This window comes from Littorina saxatilis, linkage group LG12 (genome assembly GCF_037325665.1).
Source record: "Littorina saxatilis isolate snail1 linkage group LG12, US_GU_Lsax_2.0, whole genome shotgun sequence".
Classification (NCBI taxonomy): domain Eukaryota; kingdom Metazoa; phylum Mollusca; class Gastropoda; order Littorinimorpha; family Littorinidae; genus Littorina; species Littorina saxatilis.
The window spans coordinates 39,623,319-39,649,294 of NC_090256.1; the positions used below are offsets into that span (position 1 = coordinate 39,623,319).

Below are 25,976 nucleotides of genomic sequence, written 5' to 3' on the forward strand. Positions count from 1 at the left end.
CATACCCCTCCTCTGCTCCATTTGGGGCAGCGGGATGTGTCAGCTGCCCGCACTCTTGGTCGCGGGGTGGCTCAAACTGGTCAGACCGGTTTTGGCGGCTGGGGCCAGTCTCTCGCACAGCGGTCGGGGAACAATGAGCTTGGCTCTGCTTTGGTCTCGGCAGGGTGCTGTGCCGGCTGCCTACCCCTCTACCCCCTTGGGGTAGGTGAGCGGTGGCGGTTGGCAGGCGGGGACAGAGCTTGCTCTTAACGCTCCAGTCTCCCCTTTTTTGTGTTCTGACACAATGGAGGGTGGGGACTCGGACTACAGTACCGCCTTACCAGTGGTCATTGTCCTCAGCCAGCATCCGTCCCCCCACTCGCCCTCCTTCTCGGCAGGGCGCTGTGCCAACTACCAACCCCTCTCCCTCCTCGGGTCAGGTGGGCGGTTTGGGTTGGCAGGCAGAGACAGATCACGTTTTTCACTCTCACTCTTGGCGGTGTTATCAGCAGGAGTTTTAGTGCGCTGCCTCCATCGTCTCCCCGCCTTTGTGTTTTGACACAACTGCTGGTGGGGATTCGGACTCTTCGGTGGAGGAGGAAGAGTGTGTAGCGCTGCCTACTGCTTGTAGGCTCGCTATGCAAAAAGCGGCTGCTGTGGCAGCTTTCTTTTTCCCGGAAGGGGGCGGATTCAGAGCAGGGTGTCTCTCTTCCTCCCTCTTCCGCGGATGACTTTGGGTCTACGCGGGCTGACTCGCAATCGTTTCGTTTTGTCGAGTCTTCTGTGATTGCCAACCACATGTCGCAGCTCTTGGCTTGACCCGCACCTCAGGGTAGTGGTCTTCAGCCTACACCGTTCCCGCTGCTTGATGCGCATGGTCCTGCTCCTCCTTCTGCTAGCCAGTGGCTGGCTTCTGGGTTTCAGGCTGCTTCGTTCTCACTTTTAGTGCAGAAGAAGATAGGTTGGAATGTCAAGTCTCAGAATCTGATCCAGACATTTTCGTTGCCAAGGGCTAGTTTTCCCGCTCCGCCGGAACTAGTCTCTTGGCTTCACAAATAGACCACAGGGAATGTGGGGTTTCGTGATGTTACTCCTCCCTCTCCTCTCTGGAGGAGGTGGAACCGCATGGTCTAGAGTTAACAGCTTTTGCTGAGACTCTCCTCTGTGCTCTCATACGAGCCATCATAACCTCCCTGGACTCGTTTCGGTTTGGGGAGGATGCCTCGGATAGGGCCATAGCCATGCTGCTTGCAGCTCTGGCTAGGGTCATCACCGAGCAGATGAGTTCGTCAGTGATGTTCTATGCCCGCACTGTCTTCCCCCGGTGTGATCTCCTTTTTTTTACAAGGGATTTGATTTCACACCGGCTACAGGAAGCAAGGGACAGGCATTTTTCGGGGTTTTGTTAAAACCTACTCGGACGCCTCAGTCTTGCCCTTCTTTTATAGACAAGTAGCAGCGCTTTGATGCGCTCCCGGTCACAAAGTGGGTGTTTCGTTCAGTGACTCCTCCCTCTCCTCTCCGGAGGAGGTGGGACGGCATGGTCTAGAGTTATCAGCTTTTGCTGAGATTTTCCTCTGTGCTCTCACACGAGCCTTCCTTATGCGTCCTGCAGACAGGAAGTGGCTCCGTTTCTGCTGGGGTCACCAGGTTTTTTCAGTTCAGGGCTCTGCCCTTCAGGCTGTTGCTGGCCATGAGTTTTTTTCATGGTGGGCATTCAGTTGGGTGTTCTGATCAGACGGAGAGATATTCGTCTCTGGGCTACCTCGGTGACTGGTTGATCTTTTATCAGAGTCAATCAGCTTGCCAGCTGCACTTTCAGATCGTGTTGAACCAGGCTCTTTGCCTGGCGTTCTCAGTAAACCAGGCAAAATCCGAGCTGTCCCTATCCCAGGGTTTTTTTACCCGGGCATGCCGTTCGACACTGTCTCTTGGAAGGTTCGTTCTTCACAGGAGAGAATAGAGAGGCTTTAGGCTCTTATCACTGCCAGGCTGGCACGAGAGCAGACCTCTGCGAGGTCCTAAGCCTTGATCCTCGGTCATATGGAATCGATGGCTATGCTGGCCCTCTAGTCTTTCCTCAAGTCTCTTTGGGACTCGGCCTCACAGGTCTGGGACAAGAGGGTCCTCCTCCAGGGTGGGTTCCTCCACGCGAGTAGGTGGCTGGAATCCAATTGGATCGCTCAGGGTGTTTTTCCCTAGCTTTGTTCCCCCCCCCCCCCCCCCGGATTTAGACCGCTTCACGGATGCGTCTCTGTCTGGATGGGGAGCCTACATTGGCAATCACAGTCTTGGGGCTGTGGATGTAGACTCAACTCCTTGGGCATCTCAATTGCTTGGAGTTAGGAGCAGTAGCTCTCAGTCTACTAGCCTTTCTCTTTGGCTATATGCAGGCATGTCCGGTTGCATACGGACAATACTTCTGTTGCTGTCTATGTGGACGAGCAGGGAGGAGCAAGTTCTCGCTCCCTGTCAGACAGAGTTTACGGGATTCTGATTTGGTTCCTTTCACACTGAATCAATATCTCAGGGGAATTTCTCCCCGGCCGGCTCTTTAATCTGGCCGACTCGCTCAGCAGGACCTCTCAGGGCTTGCACACGGGTTGGTCCATCTGCATACTGGGCTGGAGTTTGTGCTGTTTGTGTTACAGATCGTGGGTTTTGACTCTGGTCTGGGTGCATGAAGCACATAGGTCCTCCACTTTCTCTGTATATGCCCTTGAAAGGGCAGGTAATTTGAGTAGTTTTTCGACATCTAGCATGTGAGATTGAAGTCAATGCATTTATGAGAATTGGGTAAGTATATTAATCAAATGAAAATTTACTATTGAAATTTTCCATTAAATTACATATTCTTACTCAACTCACATAGATAGCAATAACTTTGTTTGGTTGCTAAGACATTGAAGCACTCTTACATGGTAACATGGGGAGATAACTCTAAAACAAAAACCATATGCCATATAAGGCATGGTCCGTGGTAGTTATCTCCCCTACCGGTGCCCTGCGCATGCGCAGGATGTATACCGGTGATACTCATTCCTTTTTCTTCAACGCACGGAGCAAGACGTGCTGTTGCACTCTGGCTTTGATTTAAAGCTATTGGTCTTGACGGCCGTGACTGACCATCGAATCTTGGTAACGCTGTTATTGTTTCATCTCTACTTCAAGTATTGGGTGAGAGCTTTCATTTTTATTACCGAGACACGTTTGATTTAACTTTTGGAGCGTGTTGCAACTTGTGTTTTGGTTCAGTTTTGTCATACAAAATGGCTGACAAACCTTAAGATAAGGAGAGAGAGAAAACTCGGAGTTCGACCAGTCAGGCTTGCTCTCCCAGTTCTCAGTCAGGCAATGCGACCAAATCTAAAGTTAAGGTGGCTACTACCACTGCGTCTCGTACTCAGAAAATTTTCACTGAGCGATAACGTTTCTGTTTACGTTTTCAACCCGGCGAATGATGAATTGTGTTCGGTTTCGTTTGACAAACCTACCTCGTCTGTTTCGGCATCTTCCAAGAAAGTTCAAACGCCTAGCGCAGATTCATCTTTGACTAAAGCCGATTTGCTGGCGATTTTATCGTCTTTTTAAACAGAGGTACATGTTTTGATCTCGTCGGAAAGGCAAATAGCCTCGCATGCTGCTCTGCCTCTTCCCTCGGGTGTTGCAAATGTTCATTCGCTTGCGCGGGTTCGCTCCGAACCTACTGCGACGGTCACGTCCGCTGGCGTGGTCGCAGGTCCAACGACGGTGTTGGAAATATCGGACTCATCTTTTGACAAGTTCTTGTCTGAGTCTAGGACATCAGCACCTCAGGGTGTTCTTGGCGAAGTACGCAAGCCTTTCACGTCGGTTTCCGTTTCGGCGGAATTGCACACCGATCGTAAGGGTTGTTCCACTAACCATCCCGGCGCTACGGACCCGGGCATGGGAGGTGAAGAGCATGTGTCTGCCGGTTCCACTCCCTCCGTTTCGGTCGGGCCGGCTTCCGGTAGACAGGTTACGGGATCTTCTGGTTCCAATTCGTTGGGGCTGGTCGATGCTCATGCTATACAGTCCTCTGCTGGTTCCGCTCCCTCCGTTTCGGTCGGGCCGGCTTCCGGTGGTAGGAGGGGTTTGCCTTCCGCTGGTGGCACTTCGCTGTCGGCAGGAGGCATTCGTCAACCTGTGGCTTCCGGTTCCGCTTTTGCGGCTTCCGCTGGCGTTTCTCAGGCTACATCCGCTTCCTTTCCCAGCCTTACAGCTGGCATTGGGCAGACGGATGGTGGTCCCCTCCACGGAGTTCCGGTTTCCGGAAAATTTTTCACAACCACTTCCGGTTTCGGCTCAAGTTGCCTCATCGGATTTCGGTTCTGCTGGACATCCTTCAGATGATCGTTATGATGCTTCTGTTGGGGATGAGCAGGATATGGAAGAAGAAGCGTCGGATGCAGACGAGGATGCTCCTCGCCGACTTCCTGCTAAGCTGCATCATTTGTTGGCTTTGGCAGCAGAGGTCACTTCACGCTACTTTTCTGAAGGGGTGTCTGCGGCAACCACTTCCGCTGTCCCTCCTCCATCAGCTTTTGCTGACTTCGCTCCTTCTCAGGAACGGGCTGAGAACTTCAAGTTTCTTGAGTCACCGGCTGTGGCTTACCAACTTGCGAAAGTTTTCATGACTGAGGTTCCCCTTCCGCTGTTAGCGGCTCATGGGGACTCTCCTGCAGAGGCTCAGCCCTGGCTTGCTGCTCCTGGTCGTGTGGATCATCATTCTGCGACCACCAACCGGAAGCTTCGTCTCGCTAGCACTGGCAGACCTTTGATTTCTTCCTTTGCCTTGCCATTAGGCAAGATGGCTTCGGCGGCTGTCGCTTCCGGTAGCAGGATGGTTTTGCCTTCCGCCGTTAACACTTTGGTGTTGGCAGTCGGCAATCATCAGTCTTTGGCTTCCGGTTCCACTTTTGCGGCTTCCTCTGCCTTTCCACGGGCTGCATCCGCTTCCTCCCCCAGCTAGGTGGCTGGCACAAGGGAGGTGGATGGTACATCCGTTCGCGGAGTTTTGGCTTCTGAAAATTTTTTTCCCCGATCTTTTCCGGTTGCGGCAGAGGTTGCCTTGCCGGGATTGGTTTCCGGTTCTCGTCCTTTAAACGATCGTTGGGATACTACTGAACAGGAAGCTGCCATCGTTTTGGCACTAGCAGCAGAGGTTAATACGCACTGTTTCCCTGAGGGGTTAGCAGTAGCATAGTCATCTGCCGTTACTTCACCATCAGCTTTGGCTGATTTTGCTCCTTCTCAGGAACAATCTGCGAACTTTAAGTTTTAGAGTCTGCTTTGGTGGTTTTTCAACTTATGAAAGTTTTCTCAAACGATCTTTTACCTTACTTCTGCCTTTGCCGGCATCTTATGGGGAGGCTCCTGCTTCAGGTTTGCTGTGGCTTGCGTCGCATTCAGCTGGTTTGAACCTTATTTCAGGAAATTTTCGAACTTTTAGTTCTTAGATCCTCCCTCGGGGGCATTTGAACTTGTGGAAGTTTTACCAAATGGTTCTCCTTTGTCACCACTTCCTTTGTGGGCAGCGAGGCGGCGTCGCTTTCGCTTGCGTCACCCGCGCAAGTAACGCATCACGCGCTGAGCGCTATCCGTAGGCCTCGGTTACACCAAGCCTGAGAACTTAGTTTGTTCTTTTCTTCTTACTACGGAACCGCTCCCGGTTGCACCGGACTTGACGGTCATACATCTTAATGTTTATAGCAAGGAGAAACTGTCTGTAAGAACAATTATCTCCTGGCTGTAGAAGATTGTGGCCGCACTTCTTTCTATTATCGTCTTTGAACAAGACTTTGATTCGTTCTTTCCCTTGTGCGGTTACGTACTCACGGGATGCCTTTGTGTTCTGTCGGGACACATATATAAAGGATTTAGCTTTGCTGTTCGTCTGGGAGAAGGCCTCGGCCGACAGTATTGTTTTGTCGGTGAGACTTAAATCTCTTCCTTGCTCGAGGGTTCTCTTTCGAATCCTCTTCTTTGCACGCGGACTCTTCTCTAACAAAGAGAAGCTCACAGCAAAGAAAAGTCCTCGGCCTGTCTTATCGAAGCGCTAAGCTGGCCGTTCTCAGCTTTGGCTTTTATCTTCTTCCCGGCATGGCGCTTTGCCAAATACCCACCACTTTATCCCCTCGGGGCGATTTAGCGGTCGGGTTCAGTGGGCAAACAATAGCACATTTTCATTCATACTATTGACAGTTATGTCAACTGGAGTCTTAGTGCTTGGCTTCACGCTGCTTTCTGCCTTTGTGTTTTACCAATCAATCAATCAATGAGGCTTATATCGCGCATATTCCGTGGGTACAGTTCTAGGCGCTCTGCAGTGATGCCGTGTGAGATGAAATTTTATACGGCCAGTAGATTGCATCCATTTCGGCGCATATTTACCTTTCACGGCCTATTATTCCAAGTCACACGGGTTTATGTAGACAATTATTAACTGTGCCTAAGCAATTTTGCCAGGAAAGACCCTTTTGTCAATCGTGGGATCTTTAACGTGCACACCCAATGTAGTGTACACGGGGGGAGGGTTCGGACACCGAAGAGGGTCTGCACACAAAGTTGACTCTGAAAATAAATTTACGCCGAACCTGGGATCGAACTCACGCTGACAGCGGCCAACTGAATACAAATCCAGCGCGCTACCAACTGAGCTATATCCCCGCCCACAGCGGCTAGAGGGGGATTAGGACTACCACTTTATTGAGGTCCTCTCTTGGGTCACTTACAAAGATCGTGCCGATGTTTACTCCCACCTTTGGATACACAAAATAGATCGTAAGTGGCTACATTTTATTTCAATTCTAAGCAATCAAACAAAGAGCTGGATCATGTTAGTGTCTTTTCTCGTCTGGTTCACAGACACAACCAATCTTTGGATTCTCACACCTTTGCTCAGGCAAGGCGTTCCCATTGATTCTCTCTCCACCAGCGAAGCAGTTCTTCTGCCTCTTGTGGAATGCTTTCCCCTTGTCAGGCGAGAACATGTGTTGTTTCAATCAGACAACACCACAGTGGCCTTTTTTCTCAATAAGCAAGGGGGGCATCTCGCTCCTTATCGTTGCCACATCGAGCATGCGAGATTTTAATGTGGTGTTATCACCACGAGATCTTTTTAGCAGTGAAGTACCTTTCTGAGAGGCTCTATGACTTGGCAGACTCTCTAAGTCAGTCGGACAAGTATGTCCACACGGTTTGGACTCTATCTCACTACGCGCTTCTACTCCTGGTGAATTTGGAGAAGCCGCTGATAGAAGTTTTTTGCCTCTCGGTACTATCACCTTCTGCTAAATGTTCTTCTTCCCGTTCCCGGATAATTCTCTCGATTTTACTTGGAGCGGCCTGTCGGTCGCACATTATGGGCCCATTTTTCATTGGTTGCCAGCCCTTAAGCCCCTTAAAGCTGGCAAGAGGGCGCTGTTTTTTACACTCGATCCTCACGGGTGTCTACTGTACGGGAATCATTGAGACGCTCAGGGGCTTCTGCCTCAACTCTGGATTTGGTCTAGAGATCCCATAAGGGTTCAGCGGCTTAGTTTCCATGTCACATTGACTGGCTTGGAACAAATGGCGTAATATTAACGGAAAGAACTCCATTTCTCTCCGTTCATTGCAGGTGGCATACCACCTATTCGGGCTTTCTGAATTTTCCCCACGTCTCTGTTTTAAGACGTTACGCGATATCAGTTGCACTGAAACAGCTAGGTCGCAAAATTTTTTCACTTGGGCTCTTTATAGCCATCGTGACTAAAGGAGCCTCCCTTTGGTTGGCTGAAAACAAATCTCCAGTCCCGACTTGGGATTTGCTCCTAGTTTTGGAGCTTTTGAGATCGGATTGTTTAATCCTTGACAAAATTAGCCTTACTAATCTAAACACGAGAAGCGGTCATACTTACTCTAGTAGCTTCTGAGAGAAGTGGGAGTAGGTGCATTTTCTATCTGGTTTTGCTATAGACATCTCTTTGGAGAAAGACTGATCTATAGCGCTTAGGTTTAATTCAAATTTCTGACAAATAATCAGAAACCTGAGGAACTAGCTCTGATAATACAATTCAATCCACTTTGCAATACTTTGGCTCTCTTAGAGCCATATTAGCCTATTGAACATTTCGAGTTTTAAATATATTTCTAACTCGCACTGATCCGTTTAGATCATTAGAACAAAGGCTTTTGTTTATTTCCATCAACTCTTGTAGAGGCAATGACTTAGTGAAGTCAACCTTAGCTAGATGGTCTGCCACATTAATTAGGCATGCCTACAGTGGTGGCAAGAAAAGGGGGGGGGGGGGCAGTCAGTCCTCCCTCTTCAGGCAGCACAGACTCAAGAGGTCAGAGTGTGGGCATCTTCTTTACCTGTTCTCAAGTCTGAGAGACTTACATAAGTCATAAATGCAGCTCATTGAACGTGCAAGAACGTAGTCATGAGTTTCTATCTGCAGGATATTTTAAGTACCCGCTATTATAGTACACATCTACTAGACATCAGAAGATGCCTTTTAATATGTTTACCTACGGGACGTATCTGGTGCCCGGCAGTTCAGTACTTTCGGTCTGCCAGCTATTGTAGCTGCAGGCCAGATACTTACAAGATGTTAACTGTGAGTAAATTTACCCACCACCTAGATTGTCCCACGCATCAAATTGAACGCTTTCGGCAAGCGCGCCTTTATCTACACAGCTCCCTCTATTTGGAACTCTCTGCCCATGTCTGTCCGCCTTTCTACCTCTCTCCTTTCCTTCAAGTCCTCTCTAAAAACACACCTCTTCCGGCAATACTTCAACGCCTAGGCTGTTCAGTATCTGCCACATTGAGGAGAGGGGTCACTTGCCATCGTAGCGCGCTGTGGGCCGACTGGGGACGGGTTGCTATTTCATGTGCCTGTTTCTTTGTTTATTTCCGTGTTTTTTCCCTTGTACGTGCGCGCGATTGCTGTCGCGGTGTATGAGTGCGACTACATGTGCCTTGGGGTGTGTGTGCGAGGGCTGTATTTTGTATATTGATTATTTGATACATGTATAAATGTGTCTCCAGGAATATGTTTTGTTTTAATCTTGTGTCGATACTATTTAGTTCTGCCTCGTTATTAGCCATTGAGTATAACTGTTTTATCATCATTGCTTTGTTGTTGTTCTTTGGCCATTTACGTTGAATGACTTGTTATACATTGACATTGATAGTTTTATTCTTCTTCTTCTTCGTCGTTCGCTAGATAGTTTTATCATAAGAACCTTTTCTAATTCCTATTAACTCGATGTTCTTTAACTATATTTATACATAAATGCATATTGTAAAGCAGTATGCATTGTTAGAGGATTTTTTAGTAGCAGTGTTTAAATGTCGAAGCTGCTTTTCCCATTTTTACCCAAGAGACCGACTGTATATTGTGTTATTGTATTTGTCAGACTTGATTGTACCAAGTCCCTACACATGTTGTAATGCGCTTAGAGCCAAATATTTTTGTTTTTTGTAAGGGATAGGCGCAATATAAATATACTTTATTATTATTATTATTATTAGCAATCTGCTATATATGTGAGTTGAGTAAGAATATGTAATTTAATATCAAATTTCATAAATAAATTTTGATTTAATTAATATACTTACCAACTCACATATCGAATTCCCTCCCAGCCTGCCCCGCAAATTGTATGAAGGGGTATATGTTTCAGAACGGAATGAGTATCACCGGTATACATCCTGCGCATGCGCAGGGCACCGGTAGGGGAGATAACCACCACGGACCATGCCTTATATGGCATATGGTTTTTGTTTTAGAGTTATCTCCCCATGTTACCATGTAAGACTGCTTCAATGTCTTAGCAACCAAACGAAGTTATTGCTATATATGTGAGTTGGTAAGTATATTAATCAAATGAAAATTTACTATTGAAATTTTCCAATAGCAAACATTGGACCAGAGAACAATAGCTAAAGTAGGCTGACACTTGCTGCCTTATCCCTGCTCACCAGGCGGATTTAGCCTAATGGAAGGAGTCTGTATCAGACCTGTTTACCCTTACGATTTTGGCGTAATTTATTACGATTTTCTGCAAAAAATACGCCATTCCGCTATCCGTGTCAAGACTACGATTTTCATTAAAAAAAAAAAAAGTAAAAAAAAATTCAAATGTTTGGCATTGTTTTTTTCTATGGTAAAATGGGGTGAAAAAGCACATGACTGACCAGAGATCATGTCTGTCTGATGAGACGCTGGAGAGCCTTCTAGTGGTGAAGTCTCGCCCTCACTCATGCGGCAAACGCAAGTACAGTAGAGAAGCGCTTGACACACTGAAAAAGGCCTACTACGAGCAAAAGAAAAAGAATCAGTGATGCATGTGCTTTTGATGTGATCTTCTTTTAAATTATGATGACTACAAAAACTGACTGATGTGTTTTGTTTGTGAATGATGGATATAGGTGCATGATTGCGTTTCGCAGACACAGTTGTCATGTGCGTTGTAATTGGCGACAAATGCTGGATGATTACTATTTTTGTGCCAGGATTACTATACTGTTCAAAAAAAGAAACGCATAGTTGCTACTTGCCAAATTTGTTTTATTTTTCGAAAAAATTAACAGAAAATCCAATATTTAGATTATTTGTTTGAAATTTGGTATGGACACAGTTGAATGCACACACAGTTCATTTGCATCTTCAAATCAATCAGTCAATCAATACGATTGGGTGCCGAGGCTGTCAAGTCAGTAGGGGGTGTGACTGCCTTGAGCAGCAACAACTGCCCGGCACCTTCTGGGCATGGACTGGATCAGATGCCGGATATCTTGCTGTGGGATGGTGTCCCACTCCTCCTGAAGTGCCTGCAATAGATCGCGGTGATTTGCCGGCGCTTCTTCTCGCCTGCGCACACGTCTGTCCAATTCATCCCAGAGGTGTTCTATCGGGTTCATGTCTGGCGACATGGATGGCCAGGGAAGCACCTGGACATGGTGGTCTGTGAGGAACTGGGTGGTGAGTCGTGCTGTGTGCGGGCGAGCGTTGTCCTGCTGGAATATGGCATCCTGGTCAGCCAGAAGAGGAAGGGCGTGTGGGCGCAGAATTTCCTCCACGTATCGCTGGGCAGTTATGCGCCCTTGGACGTGCACCAGGGTGCTCCTTCCAGCGGTATTGATCGCCCCCCACACCATGACGCCTCCACCACCATGAACGGGTGCCTCATCCACACAGTTGGGCGCGTAACGTTCGTTTACTCTCCGGTAGACCCTCCTCCGACCATCATGTCGCTGGAGCAGGAAGTAGGACTCGTCGCTGAACCACACGTATCTCCAGTGATTCCGGACGGTCCAGCGAAGGTGCTGGTTGCCCCACTGCACTCGGTTCTGGCGATGGCGGCGGGTGAGGACAGCTCCTCTGTGAGGTCTGCGAGCTCTCAAACCAGCTTCATGCAGGCGGTTCCGCACGGTCTGGTCCGATAATCGGTGTGGCCCGGGGAGAGCCTGGACAGAAGATGAGGCCGACAGGAAACGATTCCGGAGGTGGCGGAGCCGTATGAAGCGGTCGTGAGCAGCAGTTGTCGCCCTTGGTCTTCCCGCTCGTGGCAAGTCAGCAACGGAGCCAGTGGCTTGAAACCTGACCCACAGTCTACTGATGGTGCTCTGGGACACGTGGAAGTGCCTGGCGATTGCACTTTGACTTTGGCCTGCTTGTAAACGACCCAATGCAATTTGGCGGTCTTCTCTGCTCAATCGGGCCATCGTTCGTCGCTGAATTGTCGTCTGATTTCTTTGTGGCGAACAATCCGCTTTTATGGGTTTTGGAAGATATGGTGAGAGCTCAATATTCCCCGAGTTTCACGAGATTACACTGAAGCATGACGAGTGGTCATGCCAAATGAGCAATTTTGACATTGTAGCCACTGATAACGCATGCGTCACGTGCAGAGCTCACTTGTGGCAATGGACGAAAGGTCGACGACCAGATAAACATTTTCTGCAGTTTGGTGGATATCCTTGTAGCCATATAACTAAATTAACCAAATATTACAAGCTATGCGTTTCTTTTTTTGAACAGTATATTTTTGGGGCTGAGCATTACTCCAAAACACTTATGGGGGTAAACAGGTCTGCTGTATAAATTGCTCAAGGTTACGTGACTGTGTTTTTAGATGGCTGAGTTTCCCCTGGAGCCCATGCTGTCCAAGATGCTGATCATGTCTGTCCACCTGGGCTGCAGTGACGAGATCCTCACCATTGTCTCCATGCTCTCCGTGCAGAACGTCTTCTACAGACCAAAGGTGATTGTCTTATGTTGTGTCTGAATGATCTGAGAAACTAAGGGAAGTAAGCGCTCCAAATGTGTACGACATGTGCCATGGAGTAAGTGACAGTTATGCGGAACCAATCTTCATTTGAGAGAATAATAAATGTAATGATAAAGGAGGGGGGGGGGGGGAGGGTTTTTGGGGTTGGGTATAGTTCATAAGCTGGTGCGGATCCAGTCTTATTTGGCTCACCTGTTTGGACAATGATAAAAAGTAATTTTTGGAAAATATTCAGTTTTTGACTCTTTGCAAAAAAAGTCCATGAAACTTGGTATTTTTTTAAAATGGATAGATGCCGTGCACCTAAATGTGAGAAATCCAGTGACTTTAAATGCTCATCATGCTGTGATTGTGTTGCACAGGACAAGCAATCGCTGGCTGACCAGAAGAAAGCCAAGTTCCACCAGCCAGAGGGCGACCACCTCACCCTGCTGTCTGTATACAACTCATGGAAAAACAACAAGTTCTCCTCCCCTTGGTGTTATGAGAACTTCGTCCAGATTCGAACCCTCAAGCGTGCACAGGATGTGCGCAAACAGATGTTGGGCATTATGGACAGGTATGGAAAAAGAATGTCTACCTTTTTTTTTTATTAGACTTGTCATGCTACTGCCAATGAAATGAGAAGCCCTCAAAAGAATTGTCGGATTTAGTGTTTTTTTGTGGTTTAAAATGAATGAAGTAATCTATTTTTAGCTGTGATACGAGTTTAGTGTTATGAGCAGTAAGTTTGTTAAATTTGTTTGCATAAAGTATGGAGGCAGGGGGAAAACTATGCAATAGTTTGTAAATCTGAGATTTGTTGCAGTGTGAGATCACTTAAATACCTTTAATAAATCCCTTGAACTTAGCATGCATGGTTTGTGATAGAAATAATTTAAACTGAGGACACGATTTTTTTCTGTCGTATTGTTAAAGATTTCTGTCTGTATAATCTCTCTTGTCATTGTCGGTGGCTTGCTTTGTGTGAAGTATAACAGCAGCCAATTCATTTCATATACCAGCAATATATTTCTGTCTGTATAATCTCTCTTGTCATTATTTGTAGCTTGCTTCGTGTCACCAACAACAGCAACAGATACATTACATACACCAGCAACCAACTTACACTCTTAATCCTTCCTTCCAGGCACAAGCTGGATGTTGTTACATGCGGGAAGAACACAGCTCGCGTGCAGAAAGCCATCTGCAGCGGGTTCTTCCGTAACGCGGCCAAGAAGGACCCCCAGGAAGGGTACCGCACCATCGTGGACTCTCAGGTCTGCTACATCCATCCCTCTAGTGCCCTCTTCAACAGACAGCCAGACTGGTACGTTGTGCTTTGTGGATATGGTTTTAGAGGGAAGAGAGTGAATATTTTTATTTGTGTGTGTGTGTGTGTGTGTGAAAGAGAAAGAGATATGGGTATTTGTGTGTGTCTGTAAATGCAAGAATGCTTGAGTTAGGACCAAAGAATGGCGGAGCTTGAAAGGAGATAAATGGTATGAGAAGATGTGTGCTAAAACGAAAGTATTTAGTGTGTGTGTATGTGTGTTCATAAACCAGTAAATACTTGAGAGCTGGGTTTAGGAAGTGATGTAGGATACCAGAAGACGCTAAAGCTACTTACCTACCATTTCTTTAATCACCGTTTCCAATCAGTATTCCGATTTACTCCCCACCCCCCCCCCCCGCCCCCCTTAAAAGAGGGTTCCACTGTACTGACAAATGGTGTCCCTTGATGATGGCAGGGTGATCTACCACGAGCTGGTGCTGACCACCAAGGAGTACATGCGTGAAGTGACAGCCATGGACCCCAAGTGGCTGGTGGAGTTCGCTCCCAAGTTCTTCAGGTTCTCCGATCCCACCAAGCTCAGCAAGCAGAAGAAGCAGCAGAAGATCGAGCCGCTCTACAACAAATACGAGGAGCCCAACTCGTGGAGAATCTCCAGGGCCTTCAGGAAGTTCCACACCAAAGTCACATTCTGAGAACTGTTTGCAGGGCATTTGTGTGTGTTTTTGGTTGAAGTTACAAACAAAAGAAATCTGTTCTCACCAACACAAGACAGCACATACAATACTAAATTGAATATTTGCTTAGGCCAAAAAAAAAAAATTGTCTGTTTCTGGTAACATGGCTAAAAAAATTAGGGTCGGTAGGTCGGCTTTTTTTTTTTTTTTTTTTTTTTTTCTTTTTTTTTCTTCCCCAAATGTAGACCAATAAAACTAACTTTAAAAATCGCGCAAAGAGACTGGATTCACTATACATAGAGACAAGACACTCAACACATTTACAAATCTGTGACAAAGACTGAAAGAGTATGACATGTTTTTCTTTGTTTACCTGGTCTGATCGTCAGTGACCAGTCAAGGTCGTATTCGTCAGCTTTCACCTTCGTCGCGATATAACCTTCGTGGTTGAAAACGACGTTAAACACCAAATAAAGAAAGAAAGAAGCTTTCACCTGCACCGAATGTTTTTTCAAGTCAAACTCGGGTGTATGGATATCATGAAACACATCCCGGAGCGTGAATGTTTCAGGATACGCAAGTTTAACTCCCGTTTTTTCGTGCACGCACTTCTCTAGCGTCAACGCCAGAATGTGTCGAACATCACCTTTAGATTCCATATTTCAACGCAGCGTGAATGCTTCGGTGTTTGGTGGTTTTACAGGAAGTACCGTACTTTGTACTTTCCGGGTCATATTAAGGCGCGACTTTTTTCCTTCCTCGAGTTCGACCCCTGCGTCTTGTATAACGAAGCGTCTAATCCGTGTATGAAATACGAAAAAAAATCAAAGAGACCGCCTGAGTACCAGTCAAACAACTTGTGATAATGCATGTTTCAGCTACTAGGTACTGCCCTGGCCAAGTTTCCTCGAGCTCTCAAGCCACCCAGCTATCACAATAGACCTGCCTTTGATCTGGCCGCACACACAGATATTTCCACTCTGTTAAACTCGGTCACTGACCCCGGTGCAGGATATGACAGGGGAACCACCTCTCATGGCAAAAACTGGGTCATTGACCCCTGGGAAGAAGGTCGTGTCTATAAACAAGGCCACCCAGCTATCACAATTGACCTGCCTTTGATCTGGCCGCACACACAGAGCACACACATTTCCAGTCTGTTAAACTCGGTCACTGACCGGTCACTGACCCCGTGCAGGAAGCGTTTCCTCTCTCAGATATGACAGGGGAACCACCTCTCACATATTTCCACTCTGTATTCTTCCTTTGATGTGCAGCTTATTTTCATTCTTCCACGGTTTGTTACCGGTATACTTTTTCAATTTTGGTGTGCCCTATCGGCCCCCTGCGTCCAATGGGTGACTAGATTACAATTTTTTTTAAAAAGAAGGGGGTGCGTCTTATAACGAAGCGCCTTGTCACCCGGAAAGTACGGTACATAGAGTGATGTCCCTTACAACTTATGGAAGCTTCCTTATGACTGACAAAGAAACAAACACAAAGGCAAACAAAAAGCAAAAGCAACACGGAACAAAAAAGGTATGAAAAGATGCTTTTGTTTTTGGTTGGACAGAGTATTGCGTGTCATGGCATAAACTCTGTCTTGCAGGCATTAGGAGTGAATGCCTATTAGGGACTAGATTCTGTGGATATGCTATTAAAATTGAGTGTGTGTGGAAGACTTGTTTTTTGCATTTGATGTAATATGGAGAGAGAGAGAGAGAGAGAGAGAGAGAGAGAGAGAGTTTGTGTAGTCCTAGTAAAAGAGAGCACTTATTTTTTTGGAAAGAAATATTGATTAATTGCTATTTGGGATTATTCTAGCAATCACCACTCAGAAAAAGCTCCTTATTATAACAGGATTTTGAATTTTTAAGGAAGAGAACATTGTTGACCTCTGGCAAGGTTTTTAAAAACAGCTATTTTGTTTTCAGTTGTTTAAAAGGCCGTGAAAGGTGAATGCTCGCCCTGATAGGCTTGAGGTTTGCTGGCCGATGTGAATGCGTGATATATTGTGTAAAAAATTCCATCTCACCCGGCAGAAATTAATATGTAAATCGCCGTGAGCTCTTGTGAGAAACGGCGATTAATAAATGTCCATTATTATTATTATTATTAAAAGTGTTCATCCGTCATAATTATTTGAAATTGACTCTCTTCTACAGTTCTAGGGTTTGATGTATTTTGACACATGCATTTTGTCCTTTTCCACATATCAAAATGTGTGTAGATTGAGAAATGTTTAAAACACACACACACATACAAGAACCACTATGAAGTAAATGGAGAACGGACTATACATTATGTCAAGGATAGTTTATACCTGATAGACTTCAGCTTGGACTTGAGTGAGTTTTCAGTGGTGTAAGTGCTGTTTTGAAAGTTGTTGATTGTGTGATTAGATCGATTATTCATGTCAGGTTCATTATTAGAGGTGTATTTTGTACATAGACACGTACATTATTCACTGTCACATGAAGTTTGATTTGTGTTTTCAGGTCGGGAAAATGTACAATTGAAAAAGAAATGTTAATTTGATCGATGAAATTTGTGGTACATTACAAACTTGAGAATGTGGCAATGCTATTGGAACAGTATTTGAATGTTTGCTTTGAATGAGAACAATTGAGTTTTTCTGTTTTCTGTGCTTCCTCTTGGAACGTATGTTTTTGTACCCCTGTTAATGCTTGTACAGTTTGTTCAATGTCTGTGTTAGTTTGTAACTCTTTAGTGAAGAAGTTTACAGTTGTCAGATGACCCCTGAGGCAGTCAAAGCACACGCCACACAACTTATTTTTGTACATATCCACTCATGCCAACACACACACAGTGACACACACCAAATAAAACAAGTGATTCAACAAGCATGTTTTATTTATGGTGGCAATCTCACTCATGTCAAACAAAGAGCACCCATCTAATGATGCTTTCCTTATTCACGCACATAATCCATCAGCAAAAAGTCTGGACCTTTACATCAGACTCTCAGCTCTAAAGCTCTCACTTGAATGCCGTTGCAGAGCGTGTTCACTTTAAACTTTATACCAGAACTTTCTTAATATGCTGGCGCTTCAAGTCATTGGACCAAAAAGGGCTAACCCACAACGGGAAAAAAACGAAAAAAAGAGTGAGTGAGACGGAGAGCGAGAGAAGCTGACAGGAACAGAAAAAACACACGATCTTTATCTAGTGAGCCTGAACAGAAGTGTGAACCATGTTAGAAGGACCGTACATCCTACCTCATACACCAAGACAATAACATAACACAAATTATTTCCACATGGACACTTTTCATTTTTTGCCGTCTTTCTTGGGTGGCTCCTTATCCTTGCCGTCTCTAGGGGTGTCAGAGGTGAGAGTCTTCATGGCGTCTTTGATGGCTGCGCTGTTGGGGTCGACGCCAGGTAGATTTTCTAACACACTCTGAAGGAAATCCGGATCTTGCATCACTTCTGAGTAGTCCTCCTCATCCTGTGGACGGAACAAAATAAAACGTCTATCAGTTTCTGAAAACTATATTCATACCCTTCATTGCCTTCTCTTCATGACACATGTTGAAAAAAAGTATGCAGATAGATATACCTAAATACCAGGAGATCAGCAAAAAAGACTAGAAAAACGAAATACCTTTTCAAGCATTATATTTACAATAAAAAATGCTCTGGTTTGTTATAGTAATATTCCCATCTCCTATAATCTGCTCAATAATAAATATGACCAGTTTATATAAAAACACACACACAAACAAGAACCTTTTTTTTTTCCTTTTTTTTTAAATAAACAAAAACAAAAGTGATTGTGCTGGCACTGTCAGTCCTTACCTTCTTGCCCGCACTAGCAGTGGCCCCCTCTGCAGTTTCCACTTCCATTGGTGCAGCAGCAGACTCTTCCACACCTGTCAAACCAAAGCATTGTTCTTTCATATAAACTTAGCAAAATAATTATCGTGACAAATGTTGCACCTCAACTAAAGCATAAATTCTTGTGTCATTCCATTCAAGCTTTGAATGCCTTTTTTTTTTTACACAAGAATTTATGCCTTGGTTGAGGTGCAAAATCTGTGGGATTAATTTGTTTGGCCAAGTTTAGTTAAAGCAAAGGCTCACTGATGTCTTCTACAAAACATGTTCTACTAACAAGCTATCAACCCCTATTGTAAAATACTGAACTACAATGATGGAACTGCAATATGAAAACATGTATTATTGGTCAAAATTTAATCTCTATCATTGTTAAAGAGAAAATTAGCAGCAGCAATCAAGTGAATTCTGCAAAAACTCTTGTCAATCAACTAACCGTGTGTGAAGCAAGTTCAACCTACTTTCTCGTCCACCCACTCACCCAAACAATCTTTCTTTCTTTATTTGGTGTTTAACGTCGTTTTCAACCACGAAGGTTATATCGCGACGGGGGAAGGGGGGAGATGGGATAGAGCCACTTGTCAATTATTTCTTGTTCACAAAAGCACTAATCAAAAATTTGCTCCAGGGGCTTGCAACGTAGTACAATATATTACCTTACTGGGAGAATGCAAGTTTCCAGTACAAAGGACTTAACATTTCTTACATACTGCTTGACTAAAATCTTTACAAAAATTGACTATATTCTATACAAGAAACACTTAACAAGGGTAAAAGGAGAAACAGAATTCGTTAGTCGCCTCTTACGACATGCTGGGGAGCATCGGGTAAATTTTTTCTCGTCCCAATCAATATGGGACTCCCCCTAACCCGCGGGGGGTCACCCAAACAATTCACAACCAACACAAACAAAGCAAAACAAGCACAACAACAGATGACAGAAGCCATGCTTGTAAAACTCGCACATGAATCGGAGAAAAGATTCTGAAATGTTGGTTACAAAAAGCTGGAAATGCTGACTCTCTCTCTTTGCTTCTCCCCTCTCTTTTTCTGCCTAGGTCCGAAAACGAATTTTTGCATTTTAAAGATATATGGAAAACAAGGCTGAGGCAAAAATATGTAGGTGCATATGTTTAGCATGGACATGAGTTAACGGTCTCAAGAATGGCCCTGGCAACCGCTGAAACTACGAATTTCAATGGAAACACAGATGAAACCCTACCCTGGCAAAACCTGACCGAACAGGCTGTAAAAGGAGAAACACACATTGTCATCCGTATGTTTGTTTCTCCTTTTAGGATCACCAATATAAACTTACAGCTTGTTGTTGATCCTTAACATGCTCATCATATATATTATATCCATAAATTGTTGATCCTAAAAGGAGAAACAAACATACAGATGACAATGTGTGTTTCTCCTTCTAGGATCACCACTATAAGCTTGTAGCTTGTTGTTGATCCTAAACATGCTTATTATATATTCTATCCTTGAATTGTTGAATAAAACACTGTTCAAACAAACAGGCAGTACATACCAGTGTTTTCCATGGACAGCCTAAGGGCGTAGGCAATCTGCTCATCCTCACTCATGGTGTTGAAGTCCGAGCTGGGGGTGGCTGCAGGCGACGCACTGTCCCCGGTACCCGTGGTGGCGGTCGACACCGCCAGGGCTTTCTCCAGCAGAGCCTCATCGGTGGATGCTGCGAACAAAAATAGAACAAACCTCACTGACAACTTTGTCTCCTAAGGTTGATAAAAAGGACAGAGGCATGCTAGAAAGAAAAAAACCCAGAAACATAGCAAGAGCTTTCTAAATCAGTGGATGCTGCCAACAAAAATTGAACATTCCCCACTGACAACTTTGCCTACTAAGAAATATTAAAAGGACAGAAGCATTCAACATTTCCTGCTAGAAAATGAAGCAGAAACAACAGCTTTCTCAATCAGTGAATGCTAGTGTCAACGAACACATCACAAACCTCACTGACAACTCTGCCTACTAAGAATGATGAAAAGAACAGAGGCATAAAACTGTCATGCTAGAAAACAAAGCAGAAACATAGCAAGAGCTTTCTTAATCGGTGGAAACTGTAAACAAACAAAAACAAGTCATGCTAGACAATAACGCAGAAACACAGCAAAAGTGGAAAACACAGACATGGGATTCAGAAAAAGTGATAATTAAGGAAAAAGAAGGTGGGGGTCTGGGGGCCGCAGAAGGCCCCCAGTAGGGTCCAGGGGCAACGCCCCTGGTCGGGGTCTGGGGGCGAAGCCCCCACAAGCTGAAGGTTTTTAGTGTTTTAGACACACAAAAATGGCCCTGAAATGCATATTTCAGCTTACATATACCCCAAATATACCTACATATACATATACCTACATATACCCCAACATTTTCTCAGCGGATTTGCACGAATCTCAAGAATGATCCCTGGAGCCTAAAAATTTACGGAATTCCGTAAATTTAAGGAAGAATCCCATGTCTGAAAACAGATCCCAAAGGAGCAGGAAAGTTCATTTTGTTTTGAGTGGTACATGCGTTGCAAGGAAACCCTTGGAACCAGCTAAAAGTGTCTTTATCTTTTGGTCATGTACAGAGACAAAGCAATAGCAGAAGGTGTCTTTTCTTAGGTGTCCTGGCTCACAAAGCAGGTAACACTGTATGTTTATTTTGTATTCATATTCATATATTTAGCCAAGTTACACCGCTAACCTGTGGACAGAGTGGTTGACTCGGCCACTGAGGCAGTGACAGCTTTGCGAGCATCACTCTCCTGGCGAGCCCGCTGTTCCTCCATGGATACACGCAAGGCCTGAAACATGCCACACATCAATACAACATTAACGCAAATACACACAATGAACATAAACATCAAATCAGATTGTTTTTTTTCCCTAGCATGGATATTTTGGTTCAGCACCATTGTGATAAAAAAAACATACATAGTAAAAGAAGAGTGAGTAGATTTACTAACTATGAAGGGGCAAAGACAAAGAGCTACCTATCCGTACTTCCACTCCACAGACAGGTCTGGGTGGCCGAGTGGTAAACGCACTTGCCTCGGAAGCGAGAGGTTGCGAGTTCGACCCTGGGTCAGGGCGTTGTGGTGGGTTCAAGTGCTAGTCTTTCAGATGAGACGAAAAACTGAGGTCCCTTCGTGTACACTACATTGGGGTGTGCACGTTAAAGATCCCACGATTGACAAAAGGGTCCTTCCTGGCAAAATTGTATAGGCATAGATAAAAATGTCCACCAAATAGCCGTGTGACTTGGAATAATAGGCCGTGAAAGGTGAATGCCCGCCCTAACAGGCTTGAGGTTTGCTGGCCGATGTGAATATATATTGTGTAAAAAATTCCATCTCACACGGCATAACATAAAAAAAAAAAAATAAAATAAAAAGACAGACAAATAACAAATAAATTGGATTTGTTAATATAAGCTTTATGCTTGAGTTTGGATCCTCAATGTTAAATATTGTATGTCACGATACTAAATTTAATCAAGTTTTGTTTAAACCAAACAGACAAATACAGAGTTTTACTTTCAAAAGGCAGACACAGACAAATACAGCCTGTCAAAAGGCAGACACAGAGACAGACCAACCGACCATAAACAAAAGAACACAGACTCACCAGAGCCAGTTCAGGATCTTCATTAGGATCAATGCCAAACTCATAGCCTCCAGTGGGCGCCCCACTTCCATCCTCTCCCACGATGACAGGGGAGCTAAGCAGAGCATCAGACAGCATGGGGCCCGGTGGTACCGTCACCAGATGGGAGCTGAAAACAAGTCAAAAGCATGAAAATTATCTCGCAGTTAGATAGGGATTGGTTGTCTAATAGTAATAGTGAGTGTATCACACTGTGATGTCACTGATCTAGGGTTGAATCCACAGTTGTGGAAAGGGAGAGGTTCAACTTTTTTGTGAGCCAACTGTTTGATATTGCCCATGTCATGTGTGTGCGTAGCTGCGTGCGTAGCATTCATCAAAGATTACCGAACTCACGAAAGATACCCTACCCACATACTCAAAGCACAGCAGAATGCAGCTGCTGATATGAATAAAAAAACAACACAACACATGCAACATCTCTTGAAATTGACAGGGACAAAAGATCCATCACATACACATTTAACTCTTAAGCCAAAACGGCAAACTGTAAAGAAAACCTTTTATGTTATGGCGTTGTTGTTGCTGTAGCTTTATCACTGCAAAGCATTCTCATCTCTAAAGACTGACCTGTTACCATCTTTTTCACTGATGGAAAACTCAACCTGCATTTTTAATTCTCTATTGCTGTATTGATGGTTGCGGTTGCTGCTGTGTTAGGGGAAACATTTGTATGCATGCTATTGACTGACCTGGCCCCATCCTTTCCATTGATGGTGTTGACGAAAGTAGTCAGCTTGTCAGTGTTCACTCCCTGCGAAAGAAAAGAGCAATGTTTATACTCTTAATCACCATCCCCTTTTCTTCTGAAATCTCACTTCAATACCTGCAGACAGTGTCAAAGTCATAGGGAGAACATATAATACAAATGTAAATCACATTAAACCCCTTTACTTTACTTTACACACACAGAAGACGGATTCTTTAAAGAATGAATTAACTTTCAAGACAAACAAAATGCAAAATCACTGCAAACTTTCCTGTCAAAGGAAACATACCTCTTCTCCAAAGTTGATGATATCCACGTTGACCTTTTCCTTCTTCAGTTTCTTGGCAGTCTTCATGATCTGAAGAGATAAGAAATGAAGAAAATGACTTCCGAGGACAATACAAAAGTGTGCAGACTACAGGGACGTTTCAATCAAAACAGACTGTACAACTATCAACCGGGCACACTGCAGATCTGGTAACGCCTTAAATTTGCCGGTGGGCAGCATTCAGGGCTTAAAATCTTCCTCCTTTTTGAAAATATCCTCTAATTAAAAATCTTTTTTCTCCTCCTGAAAGTTTTGGTCCTCTTCCCCAGATACCTGAAGCCTGCCAGCCTTGTCTCTTTTACCCAAAGCTTTGCTCAGAATGCACCAGATACCTGAAGCCTGCCAGCCTTGTCTCTTTTACCCAAAGCTTTGCTCAGAATGCACCAGATACCTGAAGCCTGCCAGCCTTGTCTCTTTTACCCAAAGCTTTGCTCAGAATGCACCAGATTGCTTAGATTTGGTTCCAATTTTAAAGTTTTTTTCCCTATGTGTATGTGTCTGTGCATGCATGAACTATTATAAATACAGGTGTTCCATGTTATTGTTAACTCAATGTTTACTAATTAGTACAATGCAGCCACTGCACACTGCAAGGACTAAGACATGGAAAAAAAGGAAAGCCTGCTCTTGTGCATATCATGCAGATATAGCTTTACACTGACACAATCTGGTGCACTGATACTGATAGTCAAACTCTCACAGTGTTGATCACAGGCCTTGGTCTTTGGTCATTTACGCATACCTTTTTGATCTGACGCATTATTCTGACACCAGCTCGGTCAAATGTCTGACAGCTTTGTAAAGTGAGACACGTTTTGACACAAGTTTTTTTGCGGTCAGGAAGTTGTTAAATGATTGTATCTTGAAATCCAGGTCCAACTGGCCTATTGTCAGCTGTGTCTAGGAACTTCAACAACATCCCTCTCGCCATCTATAATGCATTATGTCTGCTGAATATTGTGGACTGTATTAAATTTCAATTACACACCTCTTTGTCATCATCCTCTATGGGGCTGCCAACAAAGACAATGATGCGCATCTTGTGGTTACGTCCTTGACGGTGCTTTAGGGCCAGCTGCAGTAAGAGAGGAAAACATTTGTAAGTACAATATTAAATGGACAACCTGAAAATGTGAAATATGACCTTGAGTCTTTTCTTCTCCTTTTCCTTCCGCTGAGCAAACTCAACATCGACACTTTCAGCTTGCAACTTTTGTTAAATGGAGCAACAGGCAAATACAGGGATGAACGTTAAAATCCAGAAAATCTGACCAAGAGACACTATCTTTTTTCAGTTTTGTCCGGAATGGCTTTAAAATCAGGAACAGGAAATCTTTTCTTCAATCAGGACTGTTTTATTTCTGGATGCTACTGGGAACTTTCATCCCTGCAAAATAAAAGAAGGGAAAAAAAGCGACAGAAGAAGAGCACACCAGGACTTACATGTGCCACCCTGACGGCGGTGATGAAACTGATGTCACCCCTGGGCTGGACCTGGTGAAGACGGGCCAACACACGCCCCACATCCGCTGTCAGTGTCACCAGTACTTCCACACTACGCACACACAGACACCGAAAAGGTTAACACTTTCAGGCTACAAAAATAAAATACAGAATAAAAAAGTCCAGTGACAGGGCCCAACATTTTTTTGTACTATGGTAATAGCAATAGGCAGGTCAAAATTTGTTCATTGTAATTGTATGAGAAGACTTGATTTTGTGGGCCTTTGTTTTACCCAGATGCATCTGTCTTTTCACTGGCTGGAACTCAAGTGAGTCGTGCCCCCTAGATGTTACTACACAGATAACTAAGAGCAGGAGAAAGCACAACCACAACGTAAGCAGTCCACTTTAAAAAAAAAAATCAAAAATAATCTGTGTAACTTAACTCTGTCATAATCATTCCTTCTGTGGGCTGTAATTTTCAAACAATTTCTCTTCATAACAATAGCTTAATATCAGTAATTCCACGTACTGTGACATTTTGAGCAGACCAACGTTGTTCTCAGGGTTGGACCTTGTCTTTGACATGCACACCAAGTTGACTGCGTCCTGCTGCGCTTGCATGCGTGTGGGAACAAAGTCCCCATTACGCATGTAGTCACTGTTGTCAACACTGCAAGTAAAGAAAAAAAGAAAAAGAAAATCAAACAAATGAAACATCTGTACTCTAACTGGGAAGAATACTCTAAAATAGTATTACTATTACACACAAGATTGCTGACAGTGACACTGACAGTGTATCTGTATCTGTGGGTTACGTCGCTAGCATCCAGATTGCTGGCTTTGGCGCGACGGGTGGGTGTGCGCAGCGACGTCGTTTATCGGCGGCTGGTAGTCAGCGCCGCCTTGAATGCCTCAGTAGAGGCTGAGTGGACAACTGTGTTGTCCAGGTGATTCCACTCTATTGTGGATCGTGGGAAGAACGACTGTTTGTATTGTTCAGTGCCAGTCCATCCATCAAATCGTACTTGATACACTGAATTTCCAACATACAGGTTGTCTAATAATTATTGTGAATTATTAGTTCGCTTCAATTAGTAACTGTTATATTAACAGCACAGAAATTTGTCTCGTATGTAATGAAAGAAGAAAGAAAAAAACGGGGTAGCCTAACCGTAGCCACTTCGATTCAAGTTAAGTGTCACTGTCACTAGTGTCAGTGTCTGGAAACACAACAACTCTGACTTTTTGTATTTGCTCCGATTTTAAGACGATTTTAACATAACACATTAATATACATGTGGTGTTTCAATGATAATAATTTAAATGATGCCTGTGGGTACAACGCAACATTTTGCTTCCAAACGCTTTGTCATCGTGAAAGACTCAACACAATACGACACAAACGATGCTAATGAAAACAAGTTCTTAATCATTTTGATTCACTAAACACACCGCAGCATAATTGTATGTGAAAACGTGTATCTTAAGGTACATCAGAGTTGGAAAACAGAGATTAACACGACAAACTTTCTGTAAAAACTTACCACACAAATGTACTTTCCAGCACCATCTTGTTTTTCTGACTGTTCCGCAGTAAATGAACCAGTACTATTGTTTTTGACTCTAGTTTCATACTATTCTGTAAATAATTTAGTAAGCAGTAATAATAATACGGTTACAAATTATGCATTCATGTTCTATATTATTGTTGTAAAAATAAC

The 25,976-nt window shown here is 44.3% G+C and overlaps 2 protein-coding genes across 3 annotated transcripts in view; one reads left to right on the plus strand and one right to left on the minus strand.

Moving 5' to 3' along the window:
• The window catches only part of LOC138981913 (ATP-dependent RNA helicase DHX8-like), a 38,691-nt gene extending 21,826 nt beyond the window's left edge, over positions 1–16,865 (plus strand). For both annotated transcript variants that reach the window (XM_070355077.1, XM_070355078.1), the window contains 5 exons: positions 12,130–12,258; positions 12,648–12,844; positions 13,415–13,594; positions 14,016–16,180; positions 16,358–16,865. In XM_070355077.1, coding sequence (XP_070211178.1) covers positions 12,130–12,258; positions 12,648–12,844; positions 13,415–13,594; positions 14,016–14,253 — 744 coding nt within the window. In that variant the 3' untranslated portion in view covers positions 14,254–16,180; positions 16,358–16,865. The remainder of the gene's footprint in view (positions 1–12,129; positions 12,259–12,647; positions 12,845–13,414; positions 13,595–14,015; positions 16,181–16,357) is intronic.
• Positions 16,866–17,091: 226 nt separating this feature from the next.
• Positions 17,092–25,947, minus strand: LOC138981916 (26S proteasome non-ATPase regulatory subunit 4-like). Its single transcript, XM_070355080.1, has 11 exons — positions 25,800–25,947; positions 24,785–24,925; positions 24,253–24,364; positions 23,798–23,884; positions 22,771–22,839; positions 22,465–22,526; positions 21,734–21,881; positions 20,811–20,910; positions 19,633–19,797; positions 18,057–18,130; positions 17,092–17,706 (listed from the first exon to the last, which is right to left on the minus strand). The coding sequence occupies exons 1-11, from the start codon at positions 25,886–25,888 to the stop codon at positions 17,527–17,529; spliced, it is 1,227 nt and encodes a 408-aa protein (XP_070211181.1). The 5' UTR covers positions 25,889–25,947; the 3' UTR covers positions 17,092–17,526.
• Positions 25,948–25,976: the final 29 nt, after the last annotated feature.